The 23,175-nt window shown below is 39.8% G+C and overlaps 1 protein-coding gene across 3 annotated transcripts in view; it reads left to right on the plus strand.

Moving 5' to 3' along the window:
• The window catches only part of DPY19L1 (dpy-19 like C-mannosyltransferase 1), a 99,442-nt gene that overhangs the window by 67,007 nt on the left and 9,260 nt on the right, over positions 1–23,175 (plus strand). For 2 of the 3 annotated variants that reach the window (XM_043508750.1, XM_038390117.2), the window contains 3 exons: positions 2,869–2,893; positions 4,548–4,667; positions 16,156–16,330. In XM_043508750.1, coding sequence (XP_043364685.1) covers positions 2,869–2,893; positions 4,548–4,667; positions 16,156–16,330 — 320 coding nt within the window. The other variant, XM_043508751.1, reaches the window with a different exon arrangement.

Below are 23,175 nucleotides of genomic sequence, written 5' to 3' on the forward strand. Positions count from 1 at the left end.
AACTTAATGATGATCTTCGAGTGGCTCTGCATATTCCCTCTTATAGGTATTGTGGTGCCTAATGGTAGAACCTTCTCCCAGTAGTGTCCACTAGTGTTCCTCCTACCTCTCCCCCCACATCTCTGAAGGTGAGGCCATGTAGGGATGCGCAGCACCCTCTATCACTTCAGTTCCTTCCAACCATGTGCCTGGATGGAAAGGAACCATTCCGGTCCCTTCAGATCTGGCATTTTACTCCATGTGTTTGTTGTGAGTTGTTCAGTGATTTGTGTAGGTAAGTAGTTAATTTGTTAGTATCTTGGTTCCAGGTTATGGTGGAACTGAAGAGGATAAAGCTGAGAATGAAGAGGTGTGTTTCATGCCCTGCTGTTTTCCCAGCATCAGACATTAGGTGCCTGAAGTACCTGGGAGAGAGCCATTCTCCTTTTGGGTGTTCCATCTGCCAGACTTTTACACTCTCTGAGCTTGCCAGGAGAGGCAGAATAGATTCCAGATGCTTCTCAGTGAGGCTAATTCCTGTGGACCTGGACAGTGATTGGATCCAGGGACAAAGAGGCCAGTTTCGTCTCCTGTGACTTCCATCAAAGCAGTTGAAGGGTTTCAGGAAGTCAGAACCAGCGTTGGGTCTGGCTTTGGTTCCCACTGCTTCATCCATCGGGCCCTCAAAACTGCCTGTGTCAGAACCAAGGATCATGCTTTCAGTTCTGGCTGTCTTGGTTCCAAAAAGGAAGAGATCTAAGGTAAAGACGTACACTGTTAGCAGTGCCGGATCATTTGCCTCATTATCAGATCCATCTGATTCCAACAGTCTCTCTAAGGCTCCAAAATCAGTCTGTTCCGGTCTGAGCTTCAGGATCCAAAAGGATGGATTTGAGGATTGTGTCAGATTGGTCCCATTTAAGCGTTTGGGTCTGGACTTAGTCCCGGTTCCAGGTCCATTTTCAGTTCCAAAGAATACTGCGATGGTGGTAGCTGATGTGTATTGTACAGCAGTGGTTCTCAAAGCCGGTCAACCGCTTGTTCAGGGAAAGTCCCTGGCGGGCCGGACCGGTTTGTTTACCTGCCGCGTCCGCAGGTTCAGCCAATCGCGGATCCCACTGGCGGCAGTTCGCCGCTCCAGGCCAATGGTGCTGCACCCCATTTTATGGCTTTGCCTTTAGAATGTGTTCAGAAACACTGAACGGTGTAGCGGAAGGTGGTGGTGGAGGAGGTGAGAGAGCACTCTAAGGGACACTGCTTGGAGAAGGTTTTACCACTAGCTGGCCTAATACCAGTAAGTGTGAATATGCAGAGCCATCTCAAAGAACTGTGGTTACCAGTAAGTAGCCTTCATTTTTGCTATAAAAGAAATGTTAGGATTCTTTCTTTTCATTTGAACTGATATATGCCAGATACTTCAGATCCAAAATAGCATATTGACCTGTTTTTGGCTGGCTGTTTGCTATTCACTAAATGGAACTGGTTTTCCCTTTACTGTATAGCATTCAAAAATATTATTATTTGTATTTGTGTTTATTGATGAGTTAAATTACCATAGTTTCTATTTGTTTGCTGTACAGTCTTAGGCTAATATTTCTACTCCTTTGCCCTTCCCTTTCTCTCCCGCAAACAGTGAATGTAAACATCTTCATCCTTCCTTCTGGAGTATCAGGTTCAAGTTAGAAACCCCAGGATATTTGGGTTTAATCTGTAGGAAGTGCTCCTATAAAATGTTCATCGTATTTCCTAAACTGTCTTCGTTTATGGTTGGATGGTTCTCCTGTGATCTGGCTCTCAGAATAAAGAATGAGCAGCATCTACAGATACAAACTTCCCCTGCTGAAGAGCTTCTTAACACCAATTCCTTTTGTGATCGCAAAATATGAACCTCTGTTCTGTCAGTGTTTGCACTCTAACTTTCTCCTCTGGATAGATAATAAATTTAACATGGGATTGAGAGGGTAGAGTCAAATCCTCATTATTTGTTGTGTTGCTGAAACACTTTGGAGTGCTTCTCAAAGTACTGAGTACCTGGTGTTTCGCTCCAAAGGAATCATTGCCTTCTTATCCAGAACCAAGATTAATAATCTCTGTCTATTACTATCTGCTCTTTTCCATTAAATCAATTTTGGAACTGTATTTGATACTAATGTATGACAGTGATGAATTAGGCAACGAGATTTTTGTCACTTCATCCTACACATTCAGCTACATTGAGAGTTTGTCTTTTTTTCATAGATCATTACTGGGACTTGTTTATGTTTGCTCATGTGGTCTTTATCAGATTTTTAACAAATATGAAACTCATGAGCTTGAGGATTTTTTCTCACAAGTATCCTGCAAGAACATTAGGCATACGTGCATCAGTTTATGGAAACAGATTAACAATAATTCAATAGCAAAGTTAAGGTTCTCTGGAAGTATCTTTTTTAAGGTCTCAACAAACTTCATACATTGCTGTAAAAACAATGTTTTGTTTACATGGTTTCCTCCTAAGGAGCCAGAAACCATGCATGTCATAACTAAGTAAATGGTTGACTTGTTTTAACAATACATAGTAGGATATGTTCCATGTACTTACCTTTTGATAGGGAGTTTCTAGCTCTGTGTCCAAATAGCTAATCTGCTGTAAAGATTGTTTGTAGAAGTAATTAAAGTATTAAAGCGCATTTTCAGCATTGGAGATACACCAAAACATAAATATGGGACCAATATATTTATCCAACTTGTAAAGAGCTTTGAAATCTGTGGCTGAAAAGGGCTATATAAGTGATATATATATTTATCAGATCATTTCATAAATGAAATTAGTGCACTTCTATAGGACATATTAATGATTCTGTGCAATGAACAAATACATTATTTGTGGGGTTTTTCTCTTTTATCCAGAGAGGATCATTTTAACCATGGTGAGGTAAGACTTTCATCTTTGATTTCATGTGTGACTCCTTAATTTGAATAAGTACTGTACATTTTTAATATAATTTAAATGAGAATTATCTTTCTATGATGTTTCTCAAAAGTTTAGCTTTTTTGGTCTAATTCCCTACTCCTTGCTTAGTATCACCAGAATAACTTTTTTAAAATAACAAATACAAAATACCTCCTATTTGTAATGGGGGAAAATATTATGCTTTATTTGAATGATATAAATAGAATATCCTGGATTGCAACTTTCATTTTTTTTCTTGATGTGTTTGAAGACTGTGTTCTGTAGTCTTGTTTGTACGCTTAACTACCACACACAAATCCTATTACTTTACTTTCTGCTCTTTGTCAGTTATGCCTAACATTTTATTAATGCAGGTAATTCAGTTTTTCAGTATTTGGTTGATTGTTATTCTTGAGTGATGGCTTTTCTTTGAGGTTTTTTCCATTTTAAGTTCAAAAAGTCAGCCCCACTTAATATGACATCTGTGTGATGATGGGTGGAGCCAGCAAAGTTTAGGTAGACAGGCTTATATCCCATCTTGGCATTCAAATCCCTAAATTTAAATTTGTTTGTCCAGGAGGCCAATTGAAAGATTAAGTTAAAATGAGGGGTCAGATCACTAGAAATTAAGCATTCACTCAGTGCAATTTGCACTGAGGAAGCCTAGACTGAAGTACAAAATCCTTCCATATTTACTACAGTTAGAAAACTAGTTAGAATCTAGGGGCTAGCATGTAGAAAATAGCTTCCAATAAGCCTACGCCCCTTAGACAATTGCTTCCAATTTGGAGGAAGGAATCTCCTTCAATGTGCAAAAAAAAAAAAAAAAAAGGGGGGGGGGGGAGCGAAGCTTCCTAAAGAGCTGCCTGGCATCCAATTATTTATTTTTTTTCCTGATTTATTTAGGGACATCATGCTGTTTTGCTCTTTAGAAACATCTTAATTCATCCAAAAATATTTAAATGATTCAAATAGGTAGAGATATTGATTGGAGTGGCTGCATTTTTATCACAAGTTCTCCTCAGGTAATGTGTGTCTGAGGTTAGATGGGTCGAGAGATAAGAGTCTGGCACTGGTACTCTGAGTTGAACTTATTGATATTTGATTTTAAGAGCATCAGAGCAATGTTACAAATAACTGGCCTTGTTACTGGATGCACAATTTAGTAATGGTAACAACTGTATTTGTCACATCTTTCATCTCTGGATCACTAATTATTTTAGATTTGTTAAATAAACAGCCTCTTCCAGCCTGTGAGGTAGGAGACGGCCATGCAGGGAACATTGCATCTATCATTGCCTGCCTGCCTGCCTTCCTTGTAGCTTGCCCTCCTGATTATCCAGCCATCTCTCCAGCTAGCCCTTCTATGCTGCTTTTCCTTTTTCCTTTCTCCTTTCTACCCGCATATAAGCATACTTAAAAGAACAAAAAACCTCACAATCCTCAGGGAGGATGAGTAACAAAACCTACTTATCCATTGCTGTTGCTTAAATTTGGAAGATTATTTTACTTTGGCAATACATAACTCTTATTTAAGTTTTGCATTTTTTCAAAATGTATTTTGAATATCAAATGAAAATGTATCAAAATGTTAGCTTATGCTTTTGTGTATGTGTTTGGTTTTTTTCTTTGGCAGCTGGTATACCATGCATTGCAGCTATTGGCATATACTGTACTTGGTATTTTAATTATGAGACTGAAACTGTTTCTGACACCTCACTTATGCGTTATGGCTTCCTTGATTTGTTCAAAACAGGTGAGATGTTCTTTAACCCTGCAAGTCTTTCAACCTTTAATGTTACCGTAACACATTGTTCTCTGAACTGTTATCCAAAATTATATAAACTGCTCTATTGTTCATAACTGCTGAATCTTTTAACTATAATATTTATTAGTTAAAAGAAAAACGCAAGTTCATTTAAAAAAATCAGCATTCCACTTATAGTATTACAATTAAAACAAACGCATAGACTTATGCTCTAGTTACACAATTCTGTCTTATTGTGCCTTGTACTGAGCTTAGTTATAGGACAGCAAGTGTTACATTTTGTTTTTAACTGTACATTTCATTGCTATTGCTGATTTTGTATCATTCTAATTTTATCAAAAATTAATGTTGGTGTATAATCACAGTCCATTTTTCTGTTAGATTCATTGCCTACATATCAATTCTCAGTGGAAGTTTAGTTTTAGATAGGCTTGAATGTTGAAAGCATATTCTTGCTTTTGAAGTTGAACTGGGATGCAAAACGAAGATAAGATTTTTCTAGTTTTAAATCACTTATAATGGAAAAGCAGACCAGATTTCTCCAGATGTGGAATATTTGTTGGAACTGGCTATTCATACAAGTATTCTACATTTTTGAAGGGTGATCATCACACCCAAAATACAGATTGAGTCTTTAGAACCACAGCTAAATATCTGTTAAATGCATTCTGCCTGATTGTCATTATGTACAGTACACACAGTACTGTAGTATACAACAATATTGTTTTTATAGGTGGAGCCTGGCAATTTCCAGTGTACACCCTGTTTTCACTTGCTTATAACTTTGCCAAATTTTAACTGTTGAGATGAAATCTTCCATGCCCAAGTGTCTATCTCAGGCTGAGTTTTTGAAAGTTTTCCACCAAAACAGTTCAGCTGTTTACAAGAAAAAGGCTAGGGGAAAATACATTTTGCCCAGGTTCAAAAATTCTGGCAAGCTGTAGCACCGCCATGCATTGAAGCAGGGTATTGAAACATGTCCATTTTGGGGAAGAGGTCGGGAGTAAGCCTTTGTATCGGGGATAACCTTTTGTCATCTGTCACTGAGGGGCTGCCGCTGCACCCTATCTCCAAGCATGCACTACCACACCCAGTCTCAGTTAAGGAGATTTATTCTTTTACAGCAAAGGTTAACAAACAAACAGAAGGCAGTCTTGAGTCAATACCTGGTCCACAGACTTCAGGGCCACCCCTTCCAGGGGTCTCTGGCTCTCTAGTTCCTGGCAATTTCTTTGCCTCCTCCAACTCCTCTTGTTGCCGCAGCTATTGGGTTGCTCCTTAGATTTTAGCAGTAAATCTCCAGAGATTTCAGCTTCACTGAGCATGCTTGAGCCTCTGTCAGTTCTTTGTGCTGACCAGAGTGCACACTCCCTCCCTCACAACTCCTGTGTGTGACTGGACTGCACATGTGCCATTTGCACAGAACAGCTAGACATGCCCCAGCTCCTCACAGCTTCTGTATGTAACAGGATTGCACATACGCCAGCCCCACAGAGTGACAGAATATACTTCAGTGCATGGCAGCAGGGGCAAAGTCAGACTTTCCCAGTAATGGCTGCTCCCAGTGCTCTGGGCTGGGCACTGGAACTAAGAATGGAGTGTCTATGCCCCGTCCTATCAAAGACCCGCCCCCCTTGTTCACTCGGTCAGTGTGGAGAAGGAAGCTGATCTGATTCAAACGCAGAAGGGACAAAAGCCAGACTGGGGGTGGAAAGGAACAGGAGTCTGGGACTAAGGGTGGTGGAGGAAGAGCAACTATGACTGGGAGTTGGAAGGGAGAGACTGGGACTGTTCTGGCAAGGAGACTGGGACTAAACCATTGTGTGTGTGGCGGGGGGGAGTAATGGGCAGAGGTGATGGATCTGAAAAAGTGTTGGGGTGCAGGCGGAGAACTGGGATTTGTTGGATGAAGAAACTGGGACTTGATGTGAACACTGAGTAATGGAGGCAGTGAGTAGGCTAGACAAAGAATAGGACTAGAGCAAGGGGGTGGGAAAGGGAAAGGTTGGAGCAGATAGGGCAGGGAAAGCATCAAGCTTGAGGGAAACAGGTAGAAGAGTCTGCCCATTAAAGCGCACACACTTCCAGAGCCTGGAATGGAACCCAAGTTTTCTGAATCTCACCATTCCACTGCTGTAAGCAAATCTATGTGAAATGTACTGGCAAAGCGTGTGTCTCCTCCCGCTCTAGTGCTGGTCTACGTAGTGATTAACAACCTAACTATTTTTATCAGTTTCTCTCTTAGCTTAAGGGCCAGAGGTCTGTGTAGTGGATCTACATGTTCCAACCCTGCTGATGAACCACGTGTCAGTATGGTATCACATTTGGAATATTTTTTTCGTTTTTTGGTTTTTTTAGGAAACCTAGGAAATTAAACAGTAAAAACTGTTAAAAGAACATTATTCAGGTTTCAAAGTCAATCACTCCATTAGGAAGTGCCAGTATTAAGGTTGCTTATTTTAATTCAGGCCCAATGTGCACATGCATTATGATAGTCTTTTCTTTTTTGAGTGATTGCACATGTCCATTCCACTTCAGGAGTGTGCGTGCCCAGTGCAGTTGTCAGGGATTTTTTCCCTCAGCAGTGCCTGTCAGGGCAGCACAAGTGGCTTCTGTTCCCTCGTGCTGCTGTGCAATGGTATAAATAGTTGTGGAGCTATCCCCAACCCCATCAGTTCCTTCTTACCATCTATGACGGTTGTTGGAGAGTGTTGTCTTACTATCACAAGTCTTTTCCTTGTTTTAGTAGTTTATAGTGTTAGGTGCTTCTCGTCATCTTGCTAATTCTTGGATCCATACTCCTTCCCCGGTACTGAGCAAGAGGCACAGGAAGATGGCATCTGATATCAACAGGGCTGGTGCCAGAGTCAATGGTCTTGCCTGAGCAGATGACTGCTTTGGAGAGTGCAGTGTCTCAGCTCTCGAGATGATGCCAAGTTTGAACATGTGGTCCTTCAATCTGAGGGTGGGTTCGGAGTCTTCCTGAATAAAGATTGAACTGTTTGTGAGTCACCAGAAGTGGAATGCACATGTGCAATCGCTCAAAGAAGAAACAAGTTACTAACCTGTTCCATAACTGTTGTTCTTCAAGATGTGTTGAATGTGTCCATTCCACCACCAGCCCTTCTGTATCAGAGTCTGTCCGGTAAGGACTTGGGGAGAGTTTGGAGCAGTTCCACACTTTATACCATCACACAGCAGCATGAGAGTAGCAGAGGGCACATGTGCCACCCCAACAGGTACCGCTGAGGGAAAAATCTCCAACAGCTGTGCACTGGGCATGCATGCAGCTGAAGTGGAATGGGCATGTGCCACACATCTCAAAGAACAACAGTTATGGAACAGGTTAGTAGATGTTCCTTATTATATGACCACTTTTTGTGTTCTTTCCCTTCCTGCATTCCCTTTCCTTGTTCAGTAAACAGGATAGACCTGCTCTGGGGGTTGTGTAGAAAAGGAGGTTGTTGTCTGTAAGACCCTTGCCGAAGCTGGAAGGTGTGTAGTAAATGAGTCAAGGAAGGTAAAAGATGATCTCATGATTGCCAGTTTCATGGAGCCCTGGAGAATTGGCTTCTTTTCTTGCCTCTCTCACAGAGTTCCCATGTGATGCTGGGCAAGTCACGTAAATCATATTTTTCACAGGTAGTCACTAATTGTGTCCTTATTTTCTGGGTGCATGTCTTGATATCCTGGGGTCTGATTTGCTTAACTGCTGCACACTTTCAGCTGGAACTGAAGTCGGTGGGAGCTGTGATATGAACATAGAAAGTGCTATATAATGCTAAGTACCCTGAAAAACTAAGTCCTAGTTCAAATTGGGCACCCAAAATGAGTGCGAAGTTTTGATCTTAATCTCTCTGTGCCTCTGTTCTGCATCTGTAAAGTGCACTGGCAACATGATTTTTTAAGTTTTTTTGTGAGTAACAGTATTTTAACAAAACTTCCATTAAGATTCTCAAAATAGACATTCTTAAACTATATCTTCAGGGGTCTGTAATTAGTAAAACAAATGTCAGTGTATTGTAATTTGACATAAAAGTTGCCCTTTGAACCAGGAAAGAAATAAAATAAATATTTAGTCTTTTTTTCTCTCTTCCTACTTCAAATATGCCCATCGCTGTGATATGTCGGTGGTGGTTAAAACATTGATTCATAGTGAATTCTGTACAAAATAGGCATAAATTCTTCTTCAGTCTTCCTTTACTTTAGTTGCTGATTTCTGTTATCCAGGAAAATGCTGTTGGGCTCTTTTGCTGCTTTGTTATTGTTGGAAAGCCTGTGTAAACAGATGGATCTTTATATCTTGCTCAAATCTTGACAAGACTAGAACTCTTCCATTACAGCATAGGAAATGTGTGCCACAGTTTGACCTTCTGCTACACCTTAACCCAGAGTGGAACTCAGGGGCTAGTCTGCTGTAGCCCTCTGGTCAATCGTAACTACTCTGGTAAGTCATGAAGGGAGAAGTGGTCTCAGAGAGAAAAAACAGTACTTTGAAATGGATGAAGAGTTGAATGAGGAGCTATTTAGCATGCAAAGTACTGGTGATATGTAGACTCTTTAGCCTTTTTGATGAGTAGGTGAGTTGATTTAGTAGTTGAAGTTTTCATATGATAGTTGCCCTCAGTACTAGAGCGAGAGAACTACAGTAATTCAGCCTGGATCATTGTGGGTTATGTTACTTTACCAGAGCAAAGATCTCCTTGTCAGTTGAAAATGAAAGATAGTGTTTCTGATGCCATTTGGCTATTCAGAAGCAATGAGTCCAGCAGGAACACCCCCACACCATCACTTGTTTGAACACTGGGGGGATGAGCTTAATAGTATCTTATTAATATCAACAGCTTTCGTGATTTAGTTTATGCCGGTGGCTTTCATCCAATTCCAATTTACTTTGAACACGGAGACAGCTGGGAGCTAGCATTGTTTGCACTAGATAAGATGTGCCTGTAGAGATGTCTCATCAGTTTATTGATGTAGTCACTTACTGTTTCCTTCACTGGTAATAGTAAGAACGAAGCCTGCAATGCTCCACAGGTGGTGAGAACCATCAAGCAGCTGCCCATCATGACCATCTGGGATCAGTTGGAGAAGAATGAATGAAGCCAGCAATGCAACCCTATCAGCTTTTTAAGTTTTTTCTTTTTCTTTTTTTAAAAATTTCATGGTTGGAGAAAAGACCAAGGGGTTATTTATATTCATACGAGTACAAAAACATTTCTGTAGAATCATCTTCCCCCACTTTCCCAAAAACTTAAAAATGGAGACAAAATTCATGACATGATATTTTTTTTATATTTTTTTAAACTCTGCAAGTGCCTAATATATTACATTCTGCCCTTTCCTTTCCTTGTGTGTTCATACATTTGATAAAATTATGAACAACCTCTTAAAAAAATAGCATAAGAAAAGAGTTCAGATACATAAAGGAAACCAAGAGAAATTGGAGTTGGAGCAATCGCTATTAAAGCCATGAAAATAGGGTACATATTGTTTTCTTGGAATGTAGTATTTCATTTTACACTTAAACAATGTCCAGTCAGTTAGGACTTCCTTTTTCTTGAATCCACACTCTATACAAAGACTACTATTTTTCTTTGTCAGATTCACAGGAATAGTTGTTTGGTCTTACTGTTCCACATCTTTAAGAAATTATTAACAGATCTGTTTAAATTAGGGCTGTCAAGATATTAAAAAAATTAATCGCGTTAAATAATAATGGAATATGATTTATTTAAATATTTTTGGATTTTTTTACCCTTTCAAATACATTGATTTCAATTACAACACAGAATACAGAGAGTATAGTGCTCACTTTATATTTATTTTTGATTACAAATATTTTTGCACTGTAAAAACAAAAAAAATAGTATTTTTCAATTCACCTCATACAAGCTCTGTAGTGCAATCTCTTGATCGTGAAAGTTGAACTTACAAATGTAGAATTATGTACAAAAAATAACTGCATTGAAAAATAAAACAATGTAAAATTTTAGAGCCTCAAGTCCACTCAGTCCTACTTCAGTCAATTGCTCAGACAGACAAACTTGGTTACAATTTGCAGGGGAGAATGCTGCCGGTTTCTTGTTTATGATGTCACCTGAAAGTGAGAACAGGCATTTTCCTGGAACTGTTGTAGCCAGCGTAGCAAGATATTTACGCGCCAGATGTGCTAAAGATTCATATGTCCTTTCATCTTCAACCACCATTCCATTGGACATGCGTCCATACTGAGGATGTGTTCTGCTTGATAATGATCCAAAGCAGTGCGGACCGATGCATGTTAATTTTCATCAACTGAGTTGGATGCCACCAGCAGAAGGTTGATTTTCTTTTTTGGTGGTTTGGGTTCTGTAGCTTCGACATCTGAGTGTTGCTCTTTTAAGACTTCTGAAAGCATGCTCCACACCTCGTCCCTCTCAGATTTTGGAAGGCACTTCTGATTCTTAAACCTTGGTTTGAGTTCTGTAGCTATTTTTAGAAATCTCGCGTTGCTATCTTCTTTACATTTTGTCAAATGTGCTGTGAAAGTGTTCTTAAAACAAACGTACTGGGTCATCATCCAAGACTGCTATAGCATGAAATGTATGGCAGAATACGGGTAAAACAGAACCAAAGACATATTGGTCTCCCCCAAGGAGTTCAGTCGCAAATTTAATGAATGTATTATTTTTTAACAAGCATAATCAGCATGGAAGCATGTCCTCTGGAATGGTGGCCGAATCATGAAAGGGCATACGAATGTTTAGCATATCTGGCATGTAATACCTTGCAACGATGGCTACAAAAGTGCCATGCAAACACCTGTTCTTACTTTCAGGTGACATTGTAAATAAGAAGCAGGCAGCAGCATCTCCTGTAAATGTAAACAAACTTGTTTCTTAGTGATTGGCTGAACAAAAATTAGGACTGAGTGGACTTCTACGCTCTAAAGGTTTACATTCTTCTGTTTTTGAGAGCAGTTATGTAACAAAAAAACTACATTTGTACGTTGCACTTTCATGATAGAGATTACACTACAGTACTTATATGAGATGAATTGAAAAATACTATTTCTTTTATTTATCATTTTTACAGTGCAAATATTTGTAATAAAAATAATATAAAGTGAGCACTATGCACTTTATATTATGTGTTGTAATAGAAATCAATATATTTGAAAATGTAGAAAAACTTCCACAAATATTTAATAAATTTCAATTGGTATTCTGTTTTTTAACAGTGCGATTAATCACGATTAATTTTTTTGTTAGTCGCGTGAGTGAACTGCGATTAACTGACAGCCCTAGTTTAAATCAAATATTCTCTTTCCTGCAGCAGTTATCTAAATGTTAAATTTAATTGAACTATAGCAAACAGATTTTTTTAGACAAACTTGTGCATGGCTTTCAATTTTCTGTAATTTCCAATTCACTCCTAAGCCTTTCTCTCACACAGTATGCTCATGTCTGTCTTATTTAAAGTAGATGTGAACAGAGCAAAGTTGAAAGCTTAGGTACTGCTGTTTGTAACTGGTAACTAATTTTGCAATGTTTTACAATTTAATTACCAAGCAAGTATTCCTGAATTTTTAAACCTGGGTAAAGCTTTGGTTTCATAATACGAAAAGTATGTACTCTTCAATGAACATTATCTATAAATTCAAAGTGACCTCTGTTGCATAGAATGTTTATCATCATGGGATATGAAACTTGGTTATTGAGTCTTATTTTTCAGTGCTTAACTGAAATATGTTTATATTGCTTACAGCATCCAAACTAGAAATTTGCAAAGAATTCTAAGAGTATCATTAGGTGTAATATCTTTTTAGTTAACAAAAACACTAGATGCATAATCTTGCATATACCATATAGCTTTGTCATGGCCTTTCCTTTTTAAACGGTGGAAGTTGAGATTCTTAAAGTAACTGTTTCGTAATGTAATATATTTTGCTTTAACTATACATTGCTCATGTGCATTATCCAGTTCTGAGCATAAGAACTATGATCCTGATCTGGCCCCATCAGATTGTTTTCTGATTGACTAATTGAATAATCTAGCTATTTGCATATTAATTTGAGGTCCAAATACTACTCTCTCTAATGTTCTGGATAAGTGAGCAGTTGAAATAATCAAAATTTTATCCACTCGTCAATTTAATTTGAAACCATTGTTGCAACATGTGGGAGGAAAGCATTATGACAAACTTCATTTTTAATGTCAGTATGCACAAAATGTTAACTTTGCAGAGTAAGTATAAAACCTTCAATTAATTAAAAGGTCTAAAGTACCTATATATTCCATTTACCGTATTTACACATTCAGGATAGGGTACTGGGACTTAAATCTGACAGATGGAGTCTAGCTTCTTCCTAGAGCAATTTTCTTATGCATCAAGAGGAGGAAAAATCTTTGATAATTTAACCCTTAGAACATTACCTGATTTGAAGGTGGGTGGAACCTGGAAAATGTGGGCCAGATTCTCTGTTCCTGGCCTGGCTTCTTTGTACTGTTCCTGTGGCACAAAGGGGGCTGCAAATCTGATACATGTAGGGGACTCCACAGATGACATAAAATATGGTGTTGACAGAAAAGATTATGGCTGACATGCCTTACACTGACTGGAATGGCCCTAGGAGCTCTTGCATCCAGCATAGATTAGGGCAACCTCATGTCTGCTCTATCTTACACAAAGGGGATGAGAAGACCTCGCACTACCTCCAGGACCAAGGAAGTGTAAAAGTGGCTTTCAGCCTCCCCCATTGGGTTCTCAGCCAAGAATATCTCAGGTAGACTCAAGAATCTGGCTGTATATGTATAAAAAGAACCGGACAGAATAATTGCTTTTTGGTCCGACTAAGATTAGAGGGGAGTCAGGACTAAATGATTGTCCAGGCTTGTCTAGAATAAGGTTCTGGGAAGATTTGATATCTATGGGATGGATGTCAGGATTAAGCAATTATGAGAGTGGTAAGGGTGAAAACAGTTTACAAAGATTTAGGAACATAAGACAGAACGGCAAGCGATCTGGACCATCTAATCTAGTCCCCAAGATAAATAGTAGGAGGGAGATTCAGTGAAGATAAAACCTCAAAGGTGGGCATTTTTTGACAGTGAGATAACTAATGCATGATAGTTATCTTGCTGTAAACTCCTAAGCGGAAACAAGGCGGCAGTTTTTGCTGTGAAATAGCTAGGCGAGGTCAGCACTATAACGCCATCCATGGTTGACCTCATCTAGGTTGCCTCATGGTAAAAGTACAATGCCTTGTCACCACTAAGAGTTTTACAGCATGGCATCTGTGGAATGGGATTAGTTCTGCAGTTGGTTGTTTTTCTTTAAGGGCATCACATGGATGATTATACCCTTCATTATCAAACTGAGCACAGTTTGCTCAGTGCAGCATCTTGCGGCGTGGGGGACACATTGATGATAGAGCTGATGTTGTTTGTGTGTGTTTGCTCTCTAAATTAGGAGGAATTACTCCATCCTAAGTGGAATTTTAAAAAGCAGCAGAAAACATTCTGATGGACTTGAAAATTAAGAAAATGTTCCTTGCAAACATTTAAAGATTTATTTAGCGGAGCATATTTATGAATCATGTACCACATGAGAATCCTCCTAATCTAGTCACAACCTCATATAAAAGGAGATTCTTTTGTTGCATTTTATGTATGTTCAATCACTTTGGGTTGTGCATATATACAAAATACTGTTAATTTTATCAGGTTTTTATAGAACCATTATGGGAGTGTAGTTTTTCTTCACCTGAAAAGCAGCAAACTGACTAAGGAGTTTAAATGTTCTAACTCATTCTCTCTTAAACTGAGTTTGCCATGTAGCTGTTAGTACGTCTGCCAAAGAGCTACCAACTACTAAAACAGATCAGCAGTCAAATTAATCGGTCAGCATCATATTATATTTATATAAAATGACATTTTAATTTTTAGAGTGAGTAGGATTATAAATGTCCATAACACGGGTTTGTGGTATTCTGGCATCTACACATTGGACTGCTTACTTTTGTTCTCTGTTGTAAGCACTTTCCCCAAGAAAGTAACATAAGTTATGACCATCTAAATGTGGTTATAAACTTTTTTTTTCACCCTTCCAAATAGAAGTTTTTATTATCAAAACAATCATCGCAAGCCCATATAAAAAGCTCCTTATGCTTCATTCATTCAACAGACTGCAGATTGCTCCCTTTGGGTTATGTAAACTAGTGGTCTGATTAATGCCCAGATTTGTAGAGAAGCACTCAGGTGGAAAGAAGAAACAAGAAGCTTTGACTGCCCTCCGACCCTCTGCTGCACCCACTCTGGGGCCAGAGTACAATGAATGCTCCAGACTAGTGCTGCTGCTCGCACTAGATCCTCAGCGGGGAAGGAGATGGGCTCTTCTGGGAGAAACAGTGGAGTGTATGTTGTACCCTGTAGAACGATGGTGCTTTGACCATGTTCCCTCTCTGTTGCTAGAGGCAGTGTATTATATAAAAATTAAAATACTGTTATATGGCACATGTTTAATTGATATTGCTGGATTATTGGGAGGTCTTAATTGGAAATTAAATAATTTCGCCTAACACTGATTGGTAATTCCTGCTGCTTTAATAGTACAGTAATTATATAAATTATGATTAATCGGAATGCATTTAGCTAGCGCCAAGTAGTTACAGTGTTACCAGGTGTAATAAGCATGAAGTGTAAACCCTTGCTTTTTTAATTCAGAAATTGCCAATAAAAATTAAGGGATATGTTTTGTTGGTACTTGGGGGGTTAGGGAAAGTGTGGCAGGGATTGGTTGTCCTTGATCAAGCAAAACAATAGAACAGTAAAAACAGAATTCCTATTTCCCTACACAATACTCATTTTACTGAGATGTGCACTTCGAAGTCTGCTTCAAACCATTTGCACTGTTATTCAAACAAAGCCTATCTCTTTCAGTGTAGGAGAGGGAAAGAATAGATGTGATGTAACAGTAAAGTTCTACCATTAACTCTTTCCTTTTTGATTTGCTTCTAGATTCTTAAAAAAAAATGGACTTATCCTGTATCTTTTTATGAAATACATACAACATGATCAGAAATATATTGAACTGTTCATTTGACAAGAATATAAAATACTACATATGTGAGATTTAGATGACATTGCTGAATGAACCTTAACTGCTGCATTCCCTGACTTTATGATCACTGAAAATTTCAAGTTGCATTAATGCATATTTTCTAGTATAAGAAAAGTAGGAGCAACATACTACAGTGGAGTCAACTTAAATGAATACTTACGGTCTTAATCCTACTCTCACTGAAGTTAATGGCAGAATTAACCCTAAAAATTAACCCTAAAAAAAGGCAGAATTAACCCTAGGCCCTAAAAGAACATCTTTGATTGATTGTAATATGTGTGACTTGTTTCTACTGGAGAAATTAAAATCATAAGACATGAATATTGTATAATACTGTAGGTATTTTGGAATTAACTGGCTTTTATATTTCAGTTGTTTGGATGGCTCTTTGGCAAAATTCAGCCCAAAACATTGGTCTTTGCTATTTTAGCAATAATGGCAATAGAGGGATCAGCAAACCTTCAGAATCAGTGGAACATAATGGGAGAATTTAGCAATTTGCCACAGGAAGAACTTTTAGAATGGATAAAATCCAGTACCAGACAAGGTAAACTATTTAGTTCTGTGTGGTGATGTCCTTATTTGAGCTGTAACTGAAGGAATTTTTACCAATAATTTGTCAAAATGCAGTCAGCCAGGAGCAGTTAAACCTTATTAGATGCTGGAATTGAATCAAGATTAAGCTAATTTAAAATGCTAACTGCATTTTTCAAAATAGTATTGTATTATTACAAATATGGTTTTTGACACAGATTAAGTTTAAACAATTTTTTTTAACTAACATTTGGAATGCTGGGATATGTTCCTTGTATTTCACTTATGTTTAGGTGAGAATCCTCTGTTCTGCAAGTGGCAGACATGTATTCCACTCAGATGCACCAAAACCAGAGAATTTTTCTTACAGGTAACAGTAGGTGCTGCACTTGTGTCCTCTGATTCCTTAGCTCCTCCTCAGGCTATTTAAAGGTGGTGCCACCCTGACCACCATCAGTTCCTTCTTGCCATGTATGGCTAGAGTTGGAGCAATCGGTGTGATAGTTTACTTCAAGCTTCTTTATCTCAGTCTTTCTGGGATTTTATTGTTGATATCCAGCTCCAGTCAGTCAGTATCTCACCGCACGGATGCCGCATGGTTAGATCAGAAGGAGCACTGTTCCACAGCTGTTCAAGTTCAACTTAGTAGTAGAAAGTCTTTCTTTTACTAGAACTACATATTTCACTAAGTGGAAATGTATTTCAACTTAGTTCTTGGCCCCAGGGAGTTCAATTGAGGCAAGCCTGCATTCAGGACATTTTGGAGTTCTTAATATATCTTCAGTCCTGTGGCCTGTCTGTCAGTTCGTTGAGGGTCCTCTGAGCAGCAATTTCAGCATTTCATCCTCTATCCAAGGGAAGTCAGTTTTTCAAATGCCTTTGTAGCCAGATTCATGAAAGGGGTCACTTGTTTCTTTCCATTGGTAAAGGAAGTGATTCCTCAAAGGGACCTTAGCACTATGTTGGCTACCCTCATGGGGTTTCCATTTGAGCCCCAGGCAATTTGTTCTTTGTCTTTTCTATAAGAAGCCAAAAGACAGTGTTTCTTGTGGCCATGACTACTTCAGTGAGGTCCCAAGTGACATCCCTTGCATTTCTCAGTGATATTTTAATATTGGACATTTGCAGGGCTGTTGTTTGGTCTTTCATACGTAATTTTACAAAGCAGGATGATATTCTGCAAATTTTGGGAAGGCAGTCTTGCAGTTGCTCTCAGAATAGACTGTGAGCCACATGTCCTGATAGTGCTTGTCAGTCATCTAAGTGAAATACATGTCTGCACTCACTCAAAGAAGAAAGGAGTTATTTTACATGTGCTTCAGAGTAGCAGCCGTGTTAGTCTGTATTCTCAAAAAGAAAAGGAGTACTTGTGGCACCTTAGAGACTAACAAATTTATTAGAGCATAAGCTTTCGTGAGCTACAGCTCACTTCATCGGATGCATTTGGTGGAAAAAACAGAGTAGAGATTTATATACACACACACAGAGAACATGAAACAATGGGTTTATCATACACACTGTAAGGAGAGTGATCACTTAAGATAAGCCATCACCAACAGCAGGGGGGGGAAGGAGGAAAACCTTTCATGGTGACAAGCAGGTAGGCTAATTCCAGCAGTTAACAAGAATATCAGAGGAACAGTGGGGGGTGGGGTGGGAGGGAGAAATACCATGGGGAAATAGTTTTACTTTGTGTAATGACTCATCCATTCCCAGTCTCTATTCAAGCCTAAGTTAATTGTATCCAGTTTGCAAATTAATTCCAATTCAGCAGTCTCTCGTTGGAGTCTGTTTTTGAAGCTTTTTTGTTGAAGTATAGCCACTCTTAGGTCTGTGATCGAGTGACCAGAGAGATTGAAGTGTTCTCCAACTGGTTTTTGAATGTTATAATTCTTGACGTCTGATTTGTGTCCATTCATTCTTTTACGTAGAGACTGTCCAGTTTGGCCAATGTACATGGCAGAGGGGCATTGCTGGCACATGATGGCATATATCACATTGGTAGATGCGCAGGTGAAGGAGCCTCTGATAGTGTGGCTGATGTGATTAGGCCCTATGATGGTATCCCCTGAATAGATATGTGGACAGAGTTGGCAACGGGCTTTGTTGCAAGGATAGGTTCCTGGGTTAGTGGCTCTGTTGTGTGGTGTGTGGTTGCTGGTGAGTATTTGCTTCAGATTGGGGGGCTGTCTGTAAGCAAGGACTGGTCTGTCTCCCAAGATCCTTTTGCCCCTCCACCCCCACGAACATGATACAGTTCTGTGGTGACCTAGAATCCTATTTTCGACGTCTCAGACTCAAGGAATATTTCCAACACACCTCTGACCAACATATTAATCCACAGAGACCTTCCTGCCAACACTACAAAAAGAAGGATTCTAGGTGGACTCCTCCTGAAGGTCGAAACAGCAGCCTGGATTTCTACATAGACTGCTTCCGCCGACGTGCACGAGCTGAAATTGTGGAAAAGCAGCATCGCTTACCCCATAACCTCAGCCATGCAGAACACAGTGCCATCCACAGCCTCAGAAACAACTCTGACATCATAATCAAAAAGGCTGACAAAGGAGGTGCTGTCGTCATCATGAATAGGTCAGAGTATGAACAAGAGGCTACTAGGCAGCTCTCCAACACCACTTTCTACAAGCCATTACCCTCTGATCCCACTGAGAGTTACCAAAAGAAACTACAGCATTTGCTCAAGAAACTCCCTGAAAAAGCACAAGAACAAATCCGCACAGACACACCCCTGGAGCCAGGACCTGGGGTATTCTATCTGCTACCCAAGATCCATAAACCTGGAAATCCTGGACGCCCCATCATCTCAGGCATTGGCACCCTGACAGCAGGATTGTCTGGCTATGTAGACTCCCTCCTCAGGCCCTTCGTTACCAGCACTCCCAGCTATCTTCGAGACACCACCGATTTCCTGAGGAAACTACAGTCCATTGGTGATCTTCCTAAAAACACCATCCTAGCCACTATGGATGTAGAAGCCCTCTACACCAACATTCCACACAAAGATGGACTACAAGCCGTCAGGAACAGTATCCCCGATACTGTCACGGCTAACCTGGTGGCAGAACTTTGTGACTTTGTCCTGACCCATAACTATTTCACATTTGGTGACAATGTATACCTTCAAATCAGCGGCACTGCGATGGGTACCCGCATGGCCCCACAGTATGCCAACATTTTTATGGCTGACTTAGAACAACGCTTCCTCAGCTCTCGTTCCCTAATGCCCCTACTCTACTTGCGCTACATTGATGACATCTTCATCATCTGGACCCATGGAAAAGAAGCTCTTGAGGAATTCCACCATGATTTCAACAATTTCCATCCCACCATCAACCTCAGCCTGGACCAGTCCACACAAGAGATCCACTTCCTGGACACTACGGTGCTAATAAGCGATGGTCACATAAACACCACCCTATATCGGAAACCTACTGACCGCTATTCCTACCTACATGCCTCTAGCTTTCATCCAGATCATACCACTCGATCCATTGTCTACAGCCAAGCGCTACGATATAACCGCATTTGCTCCAACCCCTCAGACAGAGACAAACACCTACAAGATCTCTATCATGCATTCCTACAACTACAGTACCCACCTGCTGAAGTGAAGAAACAGATTGACAGAGCCAGAAGAGTACCCAGAAGTCACCTACTACAGGACAGGCCCAACAAAGAAAACAACAGAACGCCACTAGCCATCACCTTCAGCCCCCAACTAAAACCCCTCCAACGCATCATCAAGGATCTACAACCTATCCTGAAGGACGAGCCATCGCTCTCTCAGATCTTGGGAGACAGACCAGTCCTTGCTTACAGACAGCCCCCCAATCTGAAGCAAATACTCACCAGCAACCACACACCACACAACAGAGCCACTAACCCAGGAACCTATCCTTGCAACAAAGCCCGTTGCCAACTCTGTCCACATATCTATTCAGGGGATACCATCATAGGGCCTAATCACATCAGCCACACTATCAGAGGCTCCTTCACCTGCGCATCTACCAATGTGATATATGCCATCATGTGCCAGCAATGCCCCTCTGCCATGTACATTGGCCAAACTGGACAGTCTCTACGTAAAAGAATGAATGGACACAAATCAGACGTCAAGAATTATAACATTCAAAAACCAGTTGGAGAACACTTCAATCTCTCTGGTCACTCGATCACAGACCTAAGAGTGGCTATACTTCAACAAAAAAGCTTCAAAAACAGACTCCAACGAGAGACTGCTGAATTGGAATTAATTTGCAAACTGGATACAATTAACTTAGGCTTGAATAGAGACTGGGAATGGATGAGTCATTACACAAAGTAAAACTATTTCCCCATGGTATTTCTCCCTCCCACCCCACCCCCCACTGTTCCTCTGATATTCTTGTTAACTGCTGGAATTAGCCTACCTGCTTGTCACCATGAAAGGTTTTCCTCCTTCCCCCCCCCTGCTGTTGGTGATGGCTTATCTTAAGTGATCACTCTCCTTACAGTGTGTATGATAAACCCATTGTTTCATGTTCTCTGTGTGTGTGTATATAAATCTCTACTCTGTTTTTTCCACCAAATGCATCCGATGAAGTGAGCTGTAGCTCACGAAAGCTTATGCTCTAATAAATTTGTTAGTCTCTAAGGTGCCACAAGTACTCCTTTTCTTTTTACATGTGCTGTTACTGTTCCTTTTGATGTGGGTGCAGATGTGTATTCTATGACACACCCGCCGTCCCCTCTACATAGGAGTCTCAATTCTTGATGTTTAGTGTGCTGAGAGGGAGGTTGGGGAAGCACTGCCCCTAAATAGCCTGGGGAGGGACTAAGGAGCTAGAGGATATGTACACCACCTCTACGGGTACTGCTAGGCAAAGTTCTCTGGCTTTGGTGTACTGGGTGTATGTCTGTACCCACATCTCAAAGAACAATAGTTAGTATAAGTTAGTAACATCTTGCGTGCCTTTTTTCTTGAAGACAATCACATTTTGTCTAAAACCTCAGTATAATTCTATTCAGAAGAAAAAAAATTCCTAAAGGAAAGTTCATTATTGTCTCAAACGTTTCTCCTGAAATATGATGAACATACTTTTTGAAAATGCTTGTGTTCTTAAGTGCAACAGCGTTCACGTACTTGGGTATCATTCATGCAATTGGAGCCATGTTTGTGGACCTTTGTACATATATGGTGCTTAGTTGACTGAAGCATCATGATCTAGTGGATAAAATACTGAGCTCATATGGACTGAGGAGACCTTCATTTCAGTCCTAGCTCTGTCAGTGACCTGCTGCTTGACGTTGTACAAGTCACTTGGTTCTGTTTCCCCTCTCTATTAGTTTTATAAGCTCTTCTGGACAGAGGCTGTTTTTTACTATAATTTTGTATAGAGCCTAATACTGTTGGGCTTCAAACTTGTTTGGGACCCCTAGGCACTGCTGTAGTATCACTAATAGACTTAAATGGACTTAACATAAATTGTAGGGTTCTATCCGCATGAATTCCTATGCAGACTGGGGCCTTGCTCTTCATTTCATCAGTAGAGCAAGCCCTATTCATTCTTGGGCATGTCCCTGTTTGTTCCTCTCCTGTTGTTCAAAGGTAGACAAATAAATCAGAAAATGAGCTGCTTCTCTGTAAATAGATAGATGTAAACATGAAAGTATCTGCATGCACTACTACGGACTTGTATCACAGTCAGGTGGGAAATATTTGGGTGTACATGCATCAGAAATCAAGTAAAAATTGACACTGGCATGAATGTGTCAATACACAGATTCACGACCAAAAAAAACTTAATAAAATATATTAAGTCCACAAATTTAATAGTTTAATTCCTTAAGACCGTACTCAAGACTTTCCAAAATGACCAGTGATTTTTGCATGCCTCCTTTTGGGTGCTCAACTTGAGTTGCTTTAAAAAATCAGATTTTTTTTTTCCAGAGGGTGCTTGTCATCCCAAATAAATAGTTAGTTAGTTTTGAAAATCCTTGGCCTTTGTCTTTTGAGCACCTCTTCACAGATTATTTGAACCAAGCTTTCAGAAACAAGTTCTGTTTTTGAAGTGTCTCTTTACAAATGTAAGGAAGCTCACTTTCCTGGGTGGGCAAACAGGTCCACCAGGAAATTCATCTGGTTTCTCATTAAACCAGAAGAAACATAACCCACTTCAGTCAAAATCTGTGGAATGAATCTGAGTGAAGTTAGAACAAAATGTCAGGAACTGAATCATCTAAAATATAAATGTGTCTTAAAGGCCAATTCAGTAGAAAGTCGTTGCTTCTCTCCCACAAGTGATACACAGTCGGTCTATGCTAAAAAGTTAGGTCAGCTCAGCTGTGTCGCTCAGGAGTATGAAAAATACACATCACTATGTGGCATAATTAAACCAACCTAGCCCCCAGTGTAGACAGCTCTAGATCAACAGAAGAATTCTGCCGTTGACTGAGTTACCGTCCATTGGGAAGGTGGATTACCTACACTAACGGGAGAAGTCCACATCAGCATAGGTAGTCTCTATACTGTAGTGCATGCAGATACTTTCATGTTTACATCTATCTATTTACAGAGAAGCAGCTCATTTTTTGTAGGGTTCTATCCGCATGAATTCCTATGCAGACTGGGGCCTTGCTCTTCATTTCATCAGTAGAGCAAGCCCTATTCATTCTTGGGCATGTCCCTGTTTGTTCCTCTCCTGTTGTTCAAAGGTAGACAAATAAATCAGAAAATGAGCTGCTTCTCTGTAAATAGATAGATGTAAACATGAAAGTATCTGCATGCACTACTACGGACTTGTATCACAGTCAGGTGTTAATTTTTTTTAAAGTGCAACAGATCTTTCCATCTTTACA

Source organism: Dermochelys coriacea, chromosome 2, assembly GCF_009764565.3.
Source record: "Dermochelys coriacea isolate rDerCor1 chromosome 2, rDerCor1.pri.v4, whole genome shotgun sequence".
NCBI classification, from domain to species: Eukaryota; Metazoa; Chordata; order Testudines; family Dermochelyidae; genus Dermochelys; species Dermochelys coriacea.